Source organism: Hemitrygon akajei, chromosome 16 (assembly GCF_048418815.1).
Source record: "Hemitrygon akajei chromosome 16, sHemAka1.3, whole genome shotgun sequence".
Taxonomy (NCBI): Eukaryota; Metazoa; Chordata; class Chondrichthyes; order Myliobatiformes; family Dasyatidae; genus Hemitrygon; species Hemitrygon akajei.
Window position 1 is genome coordinate 63,776,764 of NC_133139.1, and position 21,803 is coordinate 63,798,566.

The 21,803-nt window shown below is 42.6% G+C and overlaps 1 protein-coding gene across 2 annotated transcripts in view; it reads left to right on the plus strand.

Annotated features, from left to right (window-relative positions):
- Window positions 1-2,629: 2,629 nt before the first annotated feature.
- The window catches only part of kank2 (KN motif and ankyrin repeat domains 2), a 156,606-nt gene continuing 137,432 nt past the window's right edge, over window positions 2,630-21,803 (plus strand). Inside the window, exon 1 of one of the 2 annotated variants that reach the window (XM_073069035.1) lies at window positions 2,630-2,797. In XM_073069035.1, the coding sequence (XP_072925136.1) occupies window positions 2,796-2,797 (2 nt within the window). In that variant the 5' untranslated portion in view covers window positions 2,630-2,795. The remainder of the gene's footprint in view (window positions 2,798-21,803) is intronic. The other variant, XM_073069038.1, reaches the window with a different exon arrangement.

Below are 21,803 nucleotides of genomic sequence, written 5' to 3' on the forward strand. Positions count from 1 at the left end.
CTGAATTGAATATGCCCGGGTTATTTTGTGTTTTATATCCTGTGGTTTTTGCTCTTTTTTTTTGCCATTTTCATGATTTGGTTTTTTTTGCGTGTGATGTTTTTCTTTGAACAGGTCCTGGGGTTCAAGGACCATTCAGAGATCTGATGGCAGAGGAGAAGAAGCTATTACTAAAACATTGAGTATTTGTCTTCAGGTTCTTGTACCTCCTCCCTGATGGAATAAGAAGAAAGCATGGCCTGAATAGTGAGATCCTTAATGATGGATGCCATCTTGAAGCATTGTCTATTGAAGATGTCCTTGATTGTGGGGAGGCTAGCAATGGAGCTAACTGAGATTGCAATCTGCTGCAGCTTTTTCTGCTTCTGTGCAGTACCCCCTCCCATACCAGATGGTGATGCAACCAATTAGAACGTTCCTCATGTTACATCTGTAGAAATTTGCTAGAGCCAATGGTGACGTACCAAATCTCCTCGGACTCCTAATGAAATTTAGCCACTAGCATGCCTTCTTCATAATTGCATCAATACGAGGGGTGATTGATATGTTTGTGTCCTAAGGTAGAAGGAGTCAATGTTAGAAAACCTAGCACACTCATTTTTCAACATTTACACACTTAGTCCAGTGGTCGTGGAGCATATGGATCTCCACGACCACTGCGGACCTCCAGAAAGTGTCCACAGATGGGTGGTTGATATGTTTGTGGCCTGAGGTAGAAGGAGATGAGTTATACAGCTCTCGTTACATGCACATGCAGGTCAACTCTTTGAGTGATAATGCAGAAAGTTATCAATCACCTCTGCTGTGGACACTTTCTGGAGGTCCAAGATCCAAGCTCCACGACCGCTGGACTAAGTGTGTAAATGTAGGAGGGGACTAATTGTTGAAAAATAAATGTGCTAGGTTTTCTAAAATTGACTCCTTCTACCGTAGGCCATGAACTTATCAATCAGCCCTCATATGTTGGGACCAGGTTAGACCTTCAGAGATGTTGACACCCAGGAACCTGCAGCTGCTCACCCTTTTCACTGCTGCTCCTTTGATTGGTGTGTGTTCTCTCGACTTCCCCTTCCTGAAGTCCACTATGAATTCCTTGGTTTTTCTGATGTTGAGTGCAAGGTCATTGTTGTGATACCACTCAACCAGCTGATCTTTTTCACTCCTCTGGGGCCTCCAGTCACAGGCTCGACATTCGAACCTCTACCTCCGGATTTGTTGGCTTCGATCTTCCACTTTCAGATTTCCCATGTCCAGACTCTCTGAGCTCTGGACTTCAACCTTCAGTTTTGCCCTCGGACTTTGCCAGATTCTGGGTATCCACCCCAGGACATGTTAATCATGAGTTTGACCTTTGGGCCCGGATTTCTGGACTTGAACAGACGGCACAGAGATCCAGCTGGTAGAGCCCCTGCCTCGCAGTGTTAGTGACCCAAGTTCATCCCTGACCTCTGGTGTTGACTGTATGGAGTGTGCATCTTCAACCTATAGCCAGGTAGGATTCCTTCACCCCAAAAATATGCTAACTGGCAGGTTCATTGGCCATAGTAAATTGTCCCAGGTGTCTAGGCGAGTGATGGAATCTGAGTGGACTTGATGAGAATAAAGGGTAGCATGGTAGTACAGTGGTTAGCATAACGTCATTACAGCTTGTATTCAATTCCTGCCACTCTCTGTAAGGACATTCTCTCCACGACCACTGCTTCAGTTTCCTCCCACATCCCAAAGATGGACCAGTTAGAAACAGAATATCTACAGCATATTACAAGCCCTTCGGTCCACAAAGCTGTGCTGAACATGTCCTTACCTGAGAAATTACCTAGGGTTACCCATAGCCCTCTATTTTTCTGAGCTCCATGTCCCTGTCCAGGAGCCTCATAAAAGACCCTATTGTATCCACCTCCACCACTGTCACCAGCAGCCCATTCCACGCACTCACCACTCTCTGTGTAAAAAAAAAAATAACCCCAGACATCTCCTCTGTACCTCCTTCTAAGCACCTTAAAACTGTGCCTTCTTGTGCTAGCCATTTCAGCCCTGGGAAAAAGCCTCTGACTATCCACACAATCAATGCCTCTCATCATCTTATCAGGTCACCTCTCATCCTCTGTTGCTCCAAGGAAAGAAGGTCGAGTTCACTCAACCAAGCTAGTAGGTTAATTGGACACATGGGCGTGACTCTACACCCATGTGGGCTCATTGTGCCAAAAGGGCTTGTTCCCACCCTGAAACTCTAAATAAGAATAAATGCAAAAAATGGTAAATATGGACAGATGGCCTTGGCTGAGCAGTGTGTTTCCATGCTGCCTGGCGTACCCTGAAGTGAGCAGCACACATAAAACGCTGGAGGAGCTCAGCAGGTCAAACAGCATCTATGGAGGGGAATAAACATTAGACGTTTCTGGCCTCGGCCCTTCATCAGGACACATTGATTGTTATTCTTCTTCACAGATGCAGACTGACCTGCTGAGTTTCTCCAGCATTTTGGGTGTGCTGCTCAAGATTTCCAGCATCTGCAGAATCTCTTGCGTTTATACCCCAACGTGAACTTGCTTACTTTAGTCAATATTTTTTTTGGACAGGAAGATGTATTTAAAAGGCAGGATTCTGGAACGTTGCATTAGAATTGTACGCAGCCCACCCCGGTTTCTGCTGATTCGTCGGACGTTTGTTCCAGATGTGGCAATTTGGAGAGAGTCCCTTAGCGATCTCACCATTGGCTGCTCAGAATAAGAATCCCGCAACTCACTTGGAGCTGGAGGAGGAATTGACTGCTACAGCCGAGAAGTCAACTTTTAATGTAAGTCATGGAGGTTTTAAAGTACCGTTTATTTTGAAACAGTTTGATATATTTTCATTTTTATAATTTCTTTGCAACAACTTTGATATTTGTTGTTAATATTGTGCGGTAGTGATTTTGATGTGTTGCCTTAAAAAGTAAGAAAGTTGCAAACCATCATCTTGTTACTAACAGCACCCAGATCCCCAACCATTTGAACTGTTATCTTTTGTCTAAGTTGGCCGATAGATCTGTTTAAACAGCTCTTCGCGGAGTGCAAAATTGGTCGTTATATAAAATGCATATTTTGCTGTCTTAATATCGCGATTGAAAAAAAGTTTCAAAGGGTCTGAAATGATGCGGGGAAAGCTTAGCAAAAAAAAATCCTCTGACGCGCGGCGAGTTAATGCAAATAGCGCTCTTCATCGAGTCTGTCAGCCCGGGAATGTGTTCGAAATTCCCAGCAGAATTTCTCGGAAGTCATTGGAGCCGAGGGTCAGTCAGGCTACCCGAATGCAACGGTAATGTGAAAGGAAGGAGTCGCCAACTGCGAGACCCCCGAACTGCTACAACCAGAACCCACCGCGGGCAGGAAGAAAGCAATTTTTGGGGGGAAAAAAACCAGCTTGGGTTGGTTTGAACAATTTTCCATTCTCAAAATTTTAAAATTCCAGTGTTTTCTCCGATGTTCCTGTTTATGTGATCCCGGTTTATTTTTTGTCTGTCTCCAATCCATCTGCGATGGGTTAACAGTTCCTAGGGTTAAAGCCATGTAGCTAGACGAGCAACAGCACTGACGGAGTCACAAAAGACTGATTTTGAGAAAGTTTTGTTATCGGGACAAAGTGCAGGCACTCAGGTTCTAATTACACTCTCCTTAAAGACCACTCGAGTGCCTTTACAAAGACAGCCATTAAATCTCGCTGTCATGGTAGGATTCCAATTGCTGATGGCAGAGAAGCAGAATGAGTTTATTTCAATTAAAGCTTATTGGTTTATTTATTTGCGCTCAACAGTTAATTTAGGGGAGCAATAAGCTGTCTAGTGGCTTATCAGGCACCCAGTTCCACTAGATCCAGGATGTAATCCCTGGTGTATAAAATGATAAGAGGTATTTGTGCGCCCAGTGCCTTCAATCCAATCCTAGTCCGTACTTCTGTGGAACGTGGGAGGAAACCAGGGCACCTGGAGTAAACCCACGCAGTCGGGGAGGACATGCTCACTCCTACAGGCAGTGGTGGGGATTGAACCCCGTTCTTACAGACTGTGCTAACCTCTACCTTTCCTAGACTGTTTACTGAGGTCTTGTTGACAATTCAATATCCAAACTGACTCAACATCACTTCCCTCCAAAAGCACAAAAGGAGGTTATAAAGTCCATAAACCTCAAGGCTTCCAAGTGCTGGCATACTTCCTTGGTGACTGGAGCTGAATGCAGTGTGAACGCTGTGATCTGGCCACAAACTTTAGGAGAATGAGGGAGAATCTCACTGAAATCTATTGACTATCGAAAGGTCTATAAGCGTCGATGTGGACAGAATGTTTCAAATTGTGGGGGAGACTAGGACCAGCAGGCACAGCCTCAAAGTACAAGACTGTCCCTTTAGAATAGAGACAAGAAGGAAATTCATTAGCCAAATGGTGGTGAATCTGTGGAATTCATTGCCACAGACAGCTGTGTAGGCAGAGTCATTGGGTATATTAAAGCAGAGGCTGATAATTTCTTGATTAGTCAGGGCGTCAAAGGTTGCGGGGAGGAGGCAGTGTTATGCTCCTTTGTGTAACTACAAATCCTACTAACACAGCTTCAACGTTGTTGCTGCTTTCAAGACAGCTGCAGTCTAGATGAGGCCATCGCCCACCTCTTTGTGGACCACATATTTGCAAAGAAAGTCTGGCAAAGGGTGCATCTTTTGTTGAGGTTCAACCTTAGCATCTATGGAACAAGATTCTCTGATTCATGGGCTGTTCCTAAGAATACATGAAATAATAAGACACAGGAGTATAATTAGGCCATTCAGCCCATCGAGCCTGCTCTGCTATTTGATCATGGCTGATTTATTTTCCTTCTCAACCCTATTCTCCTGCCTTCTCCCCTTAACCTTCGCCCTTGCCAATCAAGAAACTTTCAACCTCTGCTTTAAATGTACCAAAAGACCTGGCTTTCACAGCTGGCTGTGGAATAAGCTCCACGGATTCACCACCCTCTGGCTAAAGAAGTTCCTTTTCACCTCTGTTTTAAATGGACGTTCTTCTATTCTGAGGCTGTGCTCTCTGAACCTAAATTCTCCTACGACTGGAAATGTCCTCTGCATGTTACTCTATCCAAGCCTTTTAGTATTTGGTAGGATCCAATGAGATCCCCCTCATTTTGATAAATTCCAGTGAGTTTAGGCACAGAGCCATCAAACACTTCTCATATGTTAGATGTATTCTGAGACTGCTAGATGCTAAATGCTGCTAGATCTTAATGTTAGACACTCACTTTCAAGGACTCTTCAGCTCATGTTCTCAATATTTATTGATTATTATTATTTCTCTCTTGTATTTTCACAGATTGTTGTTTTTGGTATATAGGTTGTTTGTCCATCCTGTTGGGTGTGGTCTTTCATTGATTTTATTGTGTTTCTTGGATTTACTGAGTATGCCCGCAAGGAAATAAATCTCAGGGTTGTATATGGTAACATATATGTACTTTGATAATAAATTTAATTTGAACTTGAATGTTGAACTAGGAAATCATTTAATAGTCTTATAACAGTGAGATAGAATCTGTCTGAGCCTGCAAAATGTGTTTTCAAGCTTTTGTATCTTCTGCCCAATGGGAGAGGGGAGAAGAGAGAATGTTGGGTGGGGTTTTTGATTATACTGGCTGCTTTACCCAAGGCAGTGAGAAGTATAGACTGACTCCATGAAGAGGAGACTGGTTTACATGATGAGGTGGGCTGTGTCCACAACTTTCTGCAGTTTCTTGTGATACTGGGCAGAGCAGTTGCTGTTCCAAGCCATGATGTATCCAGATAGGATTCTCTCTATGGTGTATCGATAAAGATTGTTGAGGGTCTAAGGACTATAATCTAAGGTTCTGTCACCATTACACATTGAAGTTCAAAGTAATTTATCACTAAAGTATATATGTATTACCATATACTACATTGAGATTCATTTTCTTGCAGGCATTTACTGGAATAAAGAAATGGAATTTTATGAAAAAAATGTACAGGAAAAATCACATCCAATGTGCAAATGAAGACAAATTGTGCAAATAAAAAAATAATACTGAAAGCATTAGTTGTAGAGTTCTTGAAAATGAGTCTGTTGATTGTGGAATCAATTCAGAGTTGACTTGAGTGAAGTTATCCACGCTGGTTCAGGAGCCTGATGCTTGAAGAGTAATAACTGTTCCTTAACCTGGTGATGTGGGACTAAGGCTCCTGTATCTCCTGCTTTCTTGTGGCAGCATTCCCTGTAAATGTGCTCAGTGATGGGGAGGGTGTTATCTGAGATGAGCATGGTTGTACGCACCAATTTTTTTTTTTAGCTATTTCCATATTCCTGGGCATTGGTGTTTGCATGCCAGGCATTGAGGCCTGAACCCTGTGTAAAAAGCCTCTGAAGCATTTGAAGCTGAAACTGTTGGAGGAGCTCAGTGGGTCGAGACACTTCATCTAGGCCCCAACCGGAAATGTCGACTGTCCATTTCCCTCTACAGATGCTGCGGCTGAACTCCTCCAGCACTTTGTGTGTTGTTCCGGATTCCAGCATCTGCAGTCCCGTGTCTTCAAAAACCTGACGTTTGTATTGTTCAGTGAGACCACATGAGTAGCAGTGGTGCCTTGTACACAGAATGTATTCTCACTACAAATGTATATACGTGATAACACTATGAATGCATGGACTGATGACGCTATAAATATAAAGAAAGCCGTGCATTCTTTTTCTATTTCTTGTACCAAATGTACACTCAGTGGCCACTTTGTTAGGTCCACCTGTCCACCTCATTAATCCAAATATCTATTCAGCCAATCATGTGGCAGCAACTCATTGCATAAAAGCATGCAGACATGGTCAGGAGGTTCCGTTGTGGCTCAAACCAAACATCAGAATAGGGCAGAAATGTGATCTAAGTGACTTTGACATGCAATAGCTATTGGTGCCAGACAGGGTGGTTTGAGTATCTCAGAAGCTGCTGATCTCCTGGGATTTTCACATACAACAATCTCTAGAGTTTGCAGGGAATGGTGTGAAAACTTTTTTTAAAAAATCCATTGCCTTAATGAGAGAGGTCAGAGGAGAATAGCCAAACTAGTTCAAGCTGACAGGAAGGCAACAGAAACTCAAATAACCAGACATTACAGCAGTGGCGTGCAGAAGAGCGTCTCTGAACTGCACCACACGTCAAACCTTTACGTAGACAGGCTGCAGCAGCAGAAGAGGATGAATGTACATTCCACAGTCACTTTATTAGGTACAGGAGGTTACTAATAAAGTGGCCCTAAGTGTATATTTTTTTGAAAGAAAAATTATTGAAATTTTGTAAGAATTACACTCACACTGATTGTTCCCATTCAAAATTTTTGCCCAAGATTTGTCTTAATTTCTGACCTTCCCCATTTTTTTAATCTCATCTTGACCCTGATGCAGAATTTCAGAGCAGGGAATCTATTTGAAACATAGAACTCAAAAAATCCACTCTCCTCTTCACTGCCTAGCTTCTCAGTTATGTTGATCAATACCTTGATTACCTTTATTCAAAGTTCAAAGTAAATTTATTATCAAAGTAGAAATGCATTACCACATGCTACCCTGCGATTAATTTTCTAGTGAGTATTCTCAGTAAATACAAAGAAACTGTGGAATAAATGAAAAACTGCACACAAGATGGACAAACAACCAATGTGCAAAAGACAACTAACTGTGCAAATACAAAAGGAAACAAAATCAAAATAATAATGTTAATAAATAAGCAATGAGAGCATGAGATGTAGAGTCAGTGAACATGAGACCATTGGTTGTAGGAACAGTCAGTGAGGGGGCAAGTGAAGTTATCCCCTTTGGTACAAGAGTCTGATAGGTGAGGGGTAATAACTGTTCCTGAACCTGCTGGTGTGAATCCTGAGGCTCCTGTACCTCCTTCCTGATGGCAGCATTGTGAATAGAGCATGGCCTGACTGGTGAGGATTCTTGATAATGGGAAAGGGTTTCGTTGCTCTGTTGTGTGGAAACCTGTATTAGTTTAAACTCAAGTTCATACTAAATTTACTATCAGAGTACATAGATGTCACTATGTACCATCTTGAGATGTATATTTTGCAGACATTTACAGGAAAATAAAGATATGCAATTATCTATTGAATATTTTTTAATCTATGAAAAACATAAACGAAGATAAACAACCAATGCGCAAAAGAAGACGAATAATGCAAATAATAAAAATAAATAATACTGAGAAAATGAATTGTAGAGTCCTTTTTATTTTTTATGTATTGCACTGTACTGCTGCTGAAAAACAGCACATTTCACAACATAGGGTGGGAGGTGTCTTGATAGAGCTGTACAAGATGATGTGGCGTAGGTAGAGTGGACAGCCAGAGACTTTCTTCAATGGCTACTACAAGGGGCATAATTTTAAGGTGACTGGAGGGAAGTGTAGGGAGAAAGTCAGATGCAAGTTCTTTTACACAGAGAGTGGTGGGTGTGTGGAACACCTTGACAGGTGGTGGAGGAATATGTACAAATTGTATTTGAAACTCTTAGATTTTTGACATGTATGATAGAAAGATGGAGGAATATATAGGAGAGAAGGGTTAGACTGATCTTAGAGTAGGTTAAAAGGTCAGCACAATATCATGGACTGAAGGGCGTTTTGCTCTATGTCAATGATAATAAAGCTGACTCTGATATGGAACATAGTGCTGAGGTCCATCACTTTGACAGCCAGCCACTTAACTCGTATGGAGTTTTATCTAATTGAAACTTTCCATTCTTTCAGTGGTGTTGCCTCCATGAAAATATCTCTTGTAATCTGCAATGAGTGAATGACTAACTCCACATTCAGAAAAAAAATGGTAAATAAGATTGGACCCATGTTTGATCCAAATCCAGCTCAGATTGTAAATGTTTGTTGGACTTGAAAGATCCCCTGCTTTGATCAGGTTCTGAAGATTTGATCCAGATTTAACGTAGTTCTGTTCCAAATTCTGTAGAATGCATTAGGGGTTTGACAAGAATCAGGATCTGGGTTGAAGAACCCTAGCTCATCCCCGTTAAGGAGTGGCCATTGATCTGCCTTGGGAACAGTCTTTGGAATTTACCCAGGATTATTTTTTGGAATCTGTGAAGGAAATCACTGAACTTGAGTCAGAGTTACATCAATTGACATATTCCCTAGTGACATACAAGTGGAGTGAGGCTATTAAGAGTACAAAACCCTATCCTTTTTTTAACAACATCCTTTTCAAACCAACTAATGAAATATACTCTCTCATACTTGTTCAAAGCTGCATAAAAACTTGTAACTATTTTTAAATAGACTGCAAGTTGTTTTAAAACTTTTATTGGGATTCCTGAACAGCAATCTTGGACTTTAATGTTTTGCAGTGATTTCCGTTGAGTTTTCTTTCCCAGTTGAAGCTGTCTGTTCCCCAAGCGAGGACTGGTGCTGGCTGCTGTTGTTTTGGATCTGGCAGATGTTCGCCATTACTGTAATTATTGCTGTGGCCCCCTCCTCCTTCCTCAATTTGTGTTTCATCTGGGGCTGATTTTCATTATTTTCTCTGCGTCGCTGAAAAAAACGCAGAGGAGACTTGGTGCCAAGAGTCTGGAAACAAGCAGAGAGAGAGAGAGAGAGAGAGAGAGAAACGACGGGATGAGAAAGGAAATGAGGCAGAGAGAAACCTGACAGTGTACAGACTGACAGATGTTCAGTGATTTTACATCCTCTTTACAAGTTCTCCATTACAGACCCCCCCCCCCCCGACTGTCAGATATAACCCACCCTCATGCACTTCTCAGCTGCATTACCTTTTCTGCTGGAACACAGTCAGCCTGTCAATCATGGGTGTGGTCTGAGATGAGTAATCTCATGCCAACAGTGTGACAAATTTGGAGAGTATTTTGCTTGAAAATGTCCAAAGATGTACAGTTTTAGGATTCCCGCTGCCTGCACAGATGAGAAACTCGCATCTTGCTCTGGACTGGAATTTTCTTGGTTTCACAGGGAAAATAACAGGTACAGCTTCGCTGAACCAAATCAAGAAAGAGTTGGGGCGTGATTGCCTTTTATGGTAACAGACAGACAATAATCTGGCAATATTTGTTAAGTATAATGTAGAAGAGAACACACCAAATGTATTTTTGGCAGCCATGGTTTTGTATGTATGGGTCCAGTTGGCATCCACACCAGTTCATAGGAACTATTTGTAGTTTGGCTTCAGAACAAGTTCAGTGTGCCTATAAAGCAGATTCAGGTTTATTTATTACACATAAATTGAAACATACAGTGAAACGTCATTTGCATTAACAACCAACATACCTGAGGATGTGCTGGGGGCAGCCCACAAGTGTTACCAGCACCACCAGAGTACGCCCACCATGTTCTGCAAACAACACAGAACACAACAAAACAAAACATCCCAAATGGAAGAGCAGCAGTGTAAAACAAGTCCTGTTCCTCCCTCCCTTCCACATACACAGTCCTCTAATTCCAGGACAGGCCATCTTCTTTGGCCTCCAGCCTCCATCGGACTCGTCAATTTACAGACAAATGGGACCCAACTTCACCAGCGGACTTGCAGAGATTTGCAAACTTGGGGTCTGGCCATCAGGCCTGGACTTCTGAACTTCCAATCAACCTTCAGGCTTCGATTTGGATTGATGCAGCTCAGATCCAGACTACTGTTTACTGCTGTCCACATTGAAGCTCCCAAGTCCCTATACTTTCTTCACTTTGTTTATTTGTCCTCACTGGTCGTTTATCAATGAGAAAAAATCCCTCCTCTGGCATCTATGTATCAAGCATACCTGACTGAATAGCATTCTCTCATGGTCCCTTCTGCATCTTTGCACAGTATGTTCCATTGGCTACTCCTGGGTCTCTGCTTCCCTCCCTCCATTGGTCACTTTAGCTTCCACCATTCATTGCTCATTGCTCATTGTTTATGCCTCATGAAGTCATAGCATCATTCAGCACATAAACAGGCTACTCAGCCCATCTAGTCTGTGCCAAGCTATTTTGCTCATTCCCATTGATCTACACTTGGATCATAGCCCTCCATACCCCCCACATCCACATTCCAATCAAATCTCTCTCAAATGTTGAAATCGAACCAGCATCCATCACTTCTGCTGACAGCTCGTTCCACACTCTCTCCGCCCTCTGAGTGAACAAGTTCCACCTTAGGTTCCACTTTAAAAATTTACCTTTCTATCTTAACCCTTGACCTCTAGATCTAGTCTCAAAAGACGCAACGAATGCTAAGTAAACTCAATTTACATCCATCTATCACAACAGTCAGTCTTTGAGATATAGGGTCTGAAGTAGGAAAACTGATGGGCTGGGAGAGATGGGGGGTGGATGACGTCTGAGAAGTGAATCAAGCTTGGCCTTCATCGTAATGAGCTAAGTAATGTAGCTTGTGTGGCCTGAAATAGAGAAAGTGGAAAATATGTTTCTCTGGGTGTTGTTACATGGTCTGTTGAGAGGCTATGCTATTTATATGTTAATACTGCCAGGGTTAGACTCAAATCTGTCACCTGGGAGACCTTGTAAATCAGCACTGCTCCTGGGAACTTGCCAAGCAACTCTGGGGACATCTGTAAGTCCAGGTTGTGAGCTTCATAGTGGGGCATCTGGGAATACTGCATCTATGTCAATTTGTCTCATTAATTATAAACGTGTGCTTCTGACAGCTCACCCTGGGAGCAGTGACAAGCTGGGAGTCAGGTGTTTGCTTGTAAAATATTATGCCAACCCTTTAATTCAGACTTGGGCCTCCCTAACTGCCCTGGCTGAAGGGCAATAATTATTCCTGGTGCTCATGGTTTCAGACCTAAGGCTGCTGTACCTCCTGCCTGATGGTAGTAGCGAGAAGAGAGCATGGCCTGGTTGGTGGGGGGTTAGTGGATACTGCTTTCTTGTGGCAATGCTCCTTACAAATGTGCTCAGTGGAGGGGAGGGCTTTGCCTATGATAGACTGTGTGGACTTTTCCATTCTTGGCCATTGGTGTTTCCATACCAGGCCGCGATGTAGCCAGTCAAGATGCTCTCCACTGTGCATCTATTTAGTTTATCAAAATTCTAGATGACAAGCTGAATCTATGCAAATTACTAAGAAAGTAGAGGCACTGTCCTGCCTTCTTTGTGATGGGATTTATGTACTGACCTCAGGACACAGATCCTCCAGTATGGTATCGCCAAAGAATTTAAAGTTTCTGCCCCTCTCACCTCCATTCCCCTAATGAGTTCAGGAACAGTTATTACCCTTCAACCATCAGACTCCTGAACAAGCATGGATAACTTCACTCACCTCAACACTGAACTGATTCTGTGATCTACAGGCTCACTTTGAGGGACTCTACAATTTGCATTCTTCACATTAGTTTGTGCTGAGGGCCACACTGATGTTTGGTGAATCCACTACAGGGGGTTCAGTGGGGAAGGACCACAGTATAGGGTTTTTCATTATTTGGGAGGGAGGAGAAGGGTTGGGTGTGGAAGCCTCTCAATTATTGTAGTAGCGTACCACCCCTGGGGGCCTCATGCGTGCCTGCCCTGCTCTTAGTGTTAAGAACTGTAATAAGACACTACATAACACATTAACTGTGCATGTAAGAATAAAAAGCCACTGCTCAGTTTATTTCTGTGATTTTTAAATTATGAACAAAGTTTATTTTGATTTTTTTAATGTCCACAATGCAGGACTTCAGACTTATATAAGGTAGACTTATGAATTTATATAAGTGGGAAATGTTATAAGTCATATCTTTCCTGATCTTAACTTATCCTGAGTTATTTCCTGTGATGACAAATTGAGTCATCCACTTCTGTCCCTTTTCTGTCCACTCCTGTGAGATGAATTACTTGATGCCCTGGACATTGCAGTGACTTAATCAGGATGTGAGCAGCCATATCCACTGTGGTCGATCAAGGCGTTAAATGTTCTACAGCACATGTCTCAGTATCGTTCTCCATTGTACAACATTTACAACTGTATAAACATTTGTAGAATCAAATCTAGATCTAGACTACTGAAAATATGTGGGCAAAGTCATTATCTGGTCTAGAACTTCTTCAACAGAGGATGAGAAGTGTGAAAGTCAGAGCAAGAGTTCGATGTTTGTAACGATCCCTTGTGTCTCAATACAATTCTAGTCCTAACGCCAAGCACATTCTTGCACCACACCCCTGTGTGGTCAATGACGAGAGCTGAAATTTGCACTTGTGATGTTTTGATTTAACTGAAGTGAATTTATTTTAACAAAGGCCATATCAAATGTGGGTGGCACGGTAACATAGTTGTTAGTGTGACATTATTACAGTGCCAGTGATCACCAACCAGGGTTTGATTCCCTCTTCTGTCTGTAAGGTGTTTGTACATTCTTCCCTTGACCACATGAGTTTCCTCCAGGTGCTCCACATTCCTTCCACATTCCAAAGACATACTGGTTAGGGTTGGTGAGCTGTGACCCAGAAACATGGTGACACTTGCAGGCTGCCCAGCACAATCAACACTGATTTGATTTGACACAAACAACACATTTTACTGTATGTTTTGATTAACATGTGACAATAAAGCTAATCTTTCCTTAAGATTAGCTGTTCTGCTTCTCAGCAGGACTGAAGATGGTGTGTTAAACAGATTGCAGTCTGTGGGAATTGACAACAGAGTGCTCATTCCCTGTCTGGGAGATACTTCTTCCTTGTTGGGAAACCTAGTTACTTTACCATCTCAAAAGGACATTTTTGAAGATGGCAGATAAAGGGCTTCACAGCATAAAAAACACATTTCCCCGACATACATATCATTAACTAGCCAACACCCTGTCCTAGGTTTGCTCCCTTTCACCACAATCCACTCCCTTCCATTCCAAAGAACACCAATCAAACATTACCATCACCAGATCTTTAACCTGCTGTTCCACACCTTTGAGTATAGGGAAAGAAAATTCAAGATTGTTTATTGTCATTCTTCAGTACACAAGAATAAAGGAGAAGAAAATGATTGTTACTCCAGATCTGATGCAGCATAAAAATCACAATAGGTATAAAGGACACAATAAAAAATGCAATAAATATGAATACATGAGATTAGCTTCTATAGACTGATTGTATTGTATGTGACACCAGGTGCAGGAGTGTGACTGACAGGAAACAATAAAGTGGTGGTGGGGTGGGTTAACATGGAGGTGTTGATTAGTCTGATGGTTTGGGAGAAGTGACTGCGTTTGAGTCTGGTGGTCCTGGCATGGATGCTGCATAGCCTCTTCCCTGATGGGAGTGGGACAAACAGTCCAGGAGCAAGGTGGGTGGCTTTATGATATTTCTGCCCATTTATGGCACTTTTCTCCATATGAGTCCTTGGTGGCAGTTAGGCTGGTGCTGGTGATACGTTGGGCAGTTTTATCCACCTGTCATAGAGCTCTCCTGTCTGCTGCAGTGCAGTTTCCATACCACACCGTGATGCAGCCTGTTAGGATGTTCTCTACTGCACATCGGTAAGAGGCCGTGATTATTGACGTGCATAGTCCGGCTCCCTTCGGCCTTCTCAGAAAGTAGAGGCATTGATAACTTTATTGACTGTGGAGAATGTGTTCTTGGACAGTGAGAAATGAGCTAAAACTCCAACCACTTCTGTTTGTCAGGAGCTGATCTTCAACGCTATTGTTCATTCCATTGTGGTAGTTGACATGTTATCCAAGGACCTGTATTCCAAGGAGTCTGGAAGAATAGTGGGTGAACCTGTATCCTGGGATGACTGGACAGTGTGACTGTTGAGATGTATTCTGTTGAGATGACAGTCATGAACAAGGGGACATCGATAGAAAATAAAGAGGCTGGTCACTTAAAACGGAGGTGTGAAGATATCTTCTTTCAGAGAACTGTCTGTTCCCAAGGGTGGTTGAGTCTGGATCATCAGAGAAGGAGATAGATAAATATTAAGAGTCAAGAAGCAAAAGAGCCCTTAGGCCCAACCAGTCCAGGCTGACCACAGTGCCCAACCAATCAGTCTGAACCAGTCCAGGCTGACCAGTGACCAGCCAGTTAGTCCCAACTTCCTGCATTTGGTCTATATCCCTCTAAGCACTGCCCTCCCACCTCATATACCTGTCCAAGTGCTTCTTAAATGATACTAACAGTACTATTGTATTTTTTTCAACCACTTCCTCTGGCAGTTCATTCCAAGCACTTGCCACCCTCTGCTTTTTATTTTGTTTTGGAAAGGCACAGTTTGTTTTTGTGTTTCTCTTCCTTGTCTCTCTCCCCCCCTCTCCCACCCTTATTCTTTTGTTTCTGTCTAACCCCCACCTACCCAACATCTCAGACCTCTTCCCTCTGCTCCAGTATCCTAGCCCTACCTCTCTCCGTCCCTCAATTCTATCCTCTTTTCTATCTTCTCTGACTCATTCTCCATCTCTTTCCCCACATCCCTATCCTTCATACCCTGTCTAACCCTCTCCTCAGATCTCCTCCCTCAGCCTGATGTCCACACCTATCCCTCTCTGTCACTCAGCTCTGCCCTACCTCAACTCCCTTTCACCCTAACCTCCCCCACTTTTTGCCTCTTTGCCACACCACCCCAGCTTCTCTGCCTCATTGCCTTTCTGAACAACCTCTGAAATATGGATTTTTTAAAAAGTACTGTATTTGAAGAATGAGCCGTGGGCTCTGTTTGTGTTCTAACAAAGTAAGCTTTGTTGCACGCTCTATTAACCCATCCCAGACGTTTGAACATTTCTGTAAAGTCTCAAGTATCAACGAGCCCTCCACCCTGATGCTCTCTGAGGATTTAGATTGTTGTGATACAGATAGTTTAAAAATTAAAAGCAGACAACATACTTATTTTGTTACAGTGATATTCTTGCCCCTTCATTGTTTTTTTGACTCCTCCTTTCTCCACAGACTCTCACTGAATGCTCATACAGCCCTTCAGCCCAACTCATCCATGCTAGTCCAGGTATCTGTCTGAGATAGTCCCATTGCCCTACATTTGACCCATATATTCTAATCCTTTTCTTGCTAATGCCATCAGGCAGGAGGTACAGGAGCCTTAGGTCCCACAGCACCAGGTTCAGGAACTAATATTACCCTGCACCCATCAGGCTCCTAAATCAGTGTAGATAACTTCACTCACTACAACACTGAACTGATTCCATAACCAATAGACTCACTTTCAAGGATTCTACAATTCATATTCTCAGTATTATTTATTTATTTGTACAATTTGTCTCTTGCACGTTGGATGTTTGTCACTTTGTTTCTGTGTAGTTTTGCATAAATTTATTGTGTTTTGTCTTTTCCTGAAAATGCCTTCAAGAAAATGAATCTCAAGTTCGTACTGTATATGGTGAGATGTACGTACATTGATATTATATTTGCTTTGACTTTTCTATCCATAACCTGTCCAAACACCTTTAAAATGTTGTAATTGTCCCACCTCTACCACTTCCTCTGGCAACTCTTTCCATATACGCACCACTCTGTGTGTGAGTAAAACCTGTCCATCAGATCTCCCTTTAAATCTTCCCACTCTCACCTTACAGCTATGCCCTCTGATTTTAGACTCCCCCCACCCTGGAAAAAAGACTATGGCCATCCACCTGTTAAAAGAAGATTAGCTTGATTTATCACATGTACATTGAAATGTACAGTAAAATTTGTAATTTGCATCAAATCAAATCAGCAAGGATTGTGCTGGGCAAGTGTCACCATGTTTCTGGTGCCAACACACAACTTACTAACAATTATCTGTATGTCTTTGGCATGTGGGAGGAAACTCACATGGTTACGGGGAGAAAGTACAAACTCCTTACAGATAATCAAACTTTGATCTTAGAACTGGTGCTTTAAAGCAATGCATTACATGCTACCTACACTTACACATACTGTAAGTGCAGTTATGAAGAAAACACGGCAGTGCCTCTACTTCCTTAGATGTTAGCATGACCCCTCCCCACTATTGAACACGTCTATATGGAGTACTGTCGCAGGAAAGCAGCATGCATCATCAGGAACCCCCACTACCTGGGGCATGCTCTCTTCTCACTGCTGCCATCAGGAAGAAGGTTCAGGAGCCTCAGGACTCACACCACCAGGTGCAGGAACAGTTGTTATCCCTCAACCATCAGGCTCTTGAGAATAATTATTCTCCAGTGAGAATAATTTCAGTCAACTTCACTTGGCCCATTACTGAACTGTCCTCTCTACCTATGGACTCTTCATCTCATGTTCTCTATACTTGCTGCTCATTTATTTATTTTTTGTGATTTTTTTCTTTTTACCTTTGTATTTGCACAGTGTGTTGTCTTTAGCACATTGGTTGTTTGTCCTGTTGGGTGCGGGCTTTCACTGATTCTCTCGGGTTTCTTGTGTTTACTGTGTTGCCCACAAGAAAATGAATGTTAGGGTTGCATATGATCACATGTATTGTCTTTGATAATAAATTTACTTTGAACTTTATCTATGCTCCTGATTTTATAAGGCTTTATAAAGTCACCCCTCGGCCTCCTCACTCCAGGGAAATCAGTCGTAGCCCATCTAACCTCTCATATTGCCTGTTCCTGAGAATCTTCTCTATACTCTTTCCAGATTACTGATTCAAAACTGAATATGTTTCCTGTAAAGGGTAACTTCTACCCAAATTTCTGCCCGATTTTGGAAATGTCTTGCAATGGACTCTATGTTTGGATACAAGATGGCCAAATGTGTTTCTTTCATTTTTACAAGTCTGGCAAGATTCGACTTCACATCCATCTGTAACCTGATGGTTTAAGTAAAGTTGGTTTAGACAATGCTTTGCTGGCTGAGCCTAGTCCCTTCATGATCATTTTCATGGTACAATGCCTTGATCAATAATGGTAGATCTGATCAATTGAAGGTTGTTTATTTCAGTACACATGTAAAGGAGAATGAAATGATTGTTACTCCAGATCCGATGCACCACAAAAAAACACAAATATAAAAACAATCCTATAAAACATAATGTGCAGTGATTGTTTAAGTGTGGCCGTACATACATAAGATTAGCTTGTACTGATTGAATATATGTAAAGTAACACTTTACAAAATTAAGTAGAGCAGTGATGATGACTCCCTACAATTTCCATATCCTCCCTAAAATGGGGTGATCGGAACTGGATGAAATGATCCAAGCCTGGTCTGACGAACATTTTACATAGCTGAGGCATGGCTTCCTTACTCTTCTTCTCATTGTCACAGACCTCCAGTCAGAATGACAGCCTTCCCACCCCTATGCTCTGTCTCTGTGGGTAGGTCAGTTCTGAATCCATTGTTCCAGACCCAGCGAGTCCTTCCAGCAGCTTTGTTTTAATAACTGCCTTAAATGTTTATTCTTTAATGAATCACACACATTCTCAGCATTTTATGATTGTATTTTGATTTCCACTACAGGCAATTTCCCCCCTTTTAAATGGACAGCAAGAGTGATGTTCATACCAGACCAAAGAATTATTCAAATTATCCCCAGTTCCTGGCTCTTGCCCCTGGGGTTGTAAGTTTACAAAACATAAATACTCCCCCTGGTTCTTTTTAAAAGTTGTGAAGGCTTCTGCAGGAGTTCCTGAACCTCAATACTTTCAGGCTTGAAAAAGTTCCTCAACTCTCCTCTAATCCTTCAGCTAATTAACTTAATTCTCTGCCCCTGGTGATTGACCTTTCTACTAAGGGAAACAGGTCCTTCCTGTCCCCTTAGCTGGGCCTCTCTGACTTCATACACCTCCACTAAACTTTCTCTTGGCTTCCTTTTGTTTTAAAGGGAATAGCCCAAGCCTTTCCTCATGAACAAGCGTTCCCAATCTCAGCGAGATCTTCGTAAATCCCCTCAGTGGCCATCCAGCACAAATCGGTTTAAGATAGTGGTAACCAGAACTGAATGTTATTCAAACTATGGCCTCTTCAGCATTTTATACAATTCTAACGTGACCTCTCTTTGCTTGTATATTCTATGTCTTGGCCAATAAGATAGCACGTGTGCTTTTTTAACTCACTCACCTACGTGCCTTGCTACCTTCTGGGGTCAGTGACCCTGCCCCAGTGAACATGTCATAGGGTTCATTACCAGACTCACTGTGACAAGGCTCTGTCCTGAACCTACAGCTTTCTGGCTCGTAGCTCAGACAGAAACAGTACTACTTTCTGATTTCCAGATGAGCTAACACAGAGCTTACAGCGTAGAAACAGGCAATTCAGCATGCTGCTGGTTTGTTTTCTTGCTCAACACTACCCCAACCTAAACACCACTTCATCTCCATCTATTTCCATGCTCCCTGATTCCTAGCCTGGCTTCTGCTGAGGTCCATGCCAGAGCATGCAGGCTGCCTCCAGTACAGATTGTTAACACAAACAACACATTTCACCTGTATGTTTCAATATACTCATGATAAATAAACAAATCTGAATTTGAATCTATCCATGGCATTCATCTCAACTTTTTCACATCTATTTTTGGAGGGCCAATTCCTCCTTTTTTGATCATTGCTACATCATAATCCCAGGTGACTACTTGAGCTTGCAATACACAAAGTGAGACAGCATCTATGGAGGGAAATAAACAGCCAATGTTTCAGGCTAAGATGACTTCTCATGCCTATTCTGACATATCTGTCTATGGTCTCCTCTACTGCCATGATGAGGCCAAACTCAGGCTAAAGGAGCAACACCTCGTATTCTATCTGGTTAGCCTCCAACCTGATAGCATGAACTTCAATTTTTCTAACTTCTGATAATTTCCCCCCTCCTCCTTCTCTCTTTTTTTCATTCCCCATTTTGATTGAAATGATTAATGTATGAAGAGCATTTGATAGTTCTGGGCCTATACTTGCTAGAGTTTATAATAATGGAGGGGGAAATCTTAGTGAATCCTATTGAATATTGAAAGGCCTAGATGGAATGGATCTAGAGAGGATGTTTTCTATAGTGGGAGAGTCTAGGACCAGAGGGAACATCCTCAGAATAGAGGGAAGTTCATTTAGAACAGAGATGAGGAGGAATTTCTTTAGCCAGAGGGCGGTGAATCTGTGGAATCCATTGCCACAGACGGCTGTGGAGGTCAAGTCATTGAGTATATTTAAAGCGGACGTTGACAGGTTCTTGATTAGTCAGCGTAGAAGGTTATGGAGAGAAGGCAGGAGAATGGGATTGAGAGGGATAATAAATCAGCCATGATGGAATGATGGAGCATTCAATGGGCAGAATGGCCTAATTCTGCTCCTGTGTCTTGTGTTCTAAGGGTTATGCTTTCACCCCCTCTTATCTCATCACCTGCCCACCATCTCCTGGTGCCATTTCCCCCTTCCCTTCCCTCCATGGTGCACTGCCCTCTCCTATCAGATTCCTTCTGCTGCAGCCTTTTACCTCTTCTTTCTTCATCCCACCTTCCCCCTCACCTGGACTCACTTCTCACCTGCTAGTTTGTATTCCTCCCCTTCGCCTCCTTCTTATGCTGGCTTCTGCCCCTTTCCTTCCCAGTCCTGATGAAGGGCCCCATTCTGAAATGTCAACTGTTTATTCCCTCATGGAAGCTGCCTGACCTGTGGAGGGGGGGGGGGGGGGGGTGGTGTGTGTGTGTGTGTGTGTGTGTGTGTGTGTGTGTGTGTGTGTGTGTGTGTGTGTGTGTGTGTGTGTGTGTGTGTGTGTGTGTGTGTGTGTGTGTGTGTGTGTGTGTGTGTCTGTCTCTGGATTTCCAGCATCTGCAGAGTCTCTTATGTTTGTGTTTACAGATCACCAACATCATAATAGAGTGTCAGAGGCTGAGAAGAGACATGACAGATGTTTTTTAAAATTATGCGAGGCATAGATAGATGGACATAATCTTTTCCTCAGGTTAAAAATGTCAAACACCAGAGGACATCTTTTTAAGGTTGTGGGGTGGGGGGGGAGGAGTTTAAATGCAAAATGAAGGGCAAGTTCTTTATACCCGAGAGTGATCAATGCTTGGAATGGGTGACCGGGGGTAGTTGTGGAAACAGGCAATTTGGTGGAGTTTAAAAGGCTTTGAAATAGATGCATGAAATGAAGTGAATTGAGAGGTATGCTGGATACATGCATAGGCAGAGGGCATTTAGTATAAATTGACATTAAGATCATGGGCCAAATAGAATGTCTTTATTTTAGATTTCTCATATCTGCAATTGTTTTTTAATTTTTGTTAATTCTGGCTGATTACATCTTCTAGTCATTCACATGCTCACGAATACGGCAAAGATCATAAGAAAATGCTGGCTGAGTGGCTGGGGAAGTCCTTTATTCATAGTTTCATCACCTGGGATGCTGACTGTCGTTCTTTGTCCTACAATAGATAGTTGATGTTCTGGGTCGAGATCCTTCATATGGACTGATGGGTAGAGGGGAGGACAGTCAGTATAAAGAGGTGAGGGGAAAGGGTGGATCACGAGCTGGTGGATAATAGTTGGATCCAGGTGGAAGAGGGAAGGGTGGCAATAGTAACTGATAGGCAGAGAAAGGGCTGCAGTGGAAGGGGAGGTCCCCTCTTTGAGCGCCCTTCCTCTGCTAGCTTCTCTGTGTGAGAAGGCTGGATGGTGTTGGCTATCTAGTGCTTGATCACATTGCTGCTTTCAGCATTGTGTTGTATTTCAGTTCATAATACAATCTCCCAAACAAAGGGCATTCATGCTGTGAAGTACTTTTAGCAATGCGGACATAGTGCTGCATAAACTCAAGTATTCTTTCCTGAGCCAGAATCTGGGGCCTATGTAGGGGAGGAGAGAGATCTTGCTGTGGATGGAGTAAGTCCAGTTTTTTGTATAGTGAGAATGTGCAGCCTTGCTAATC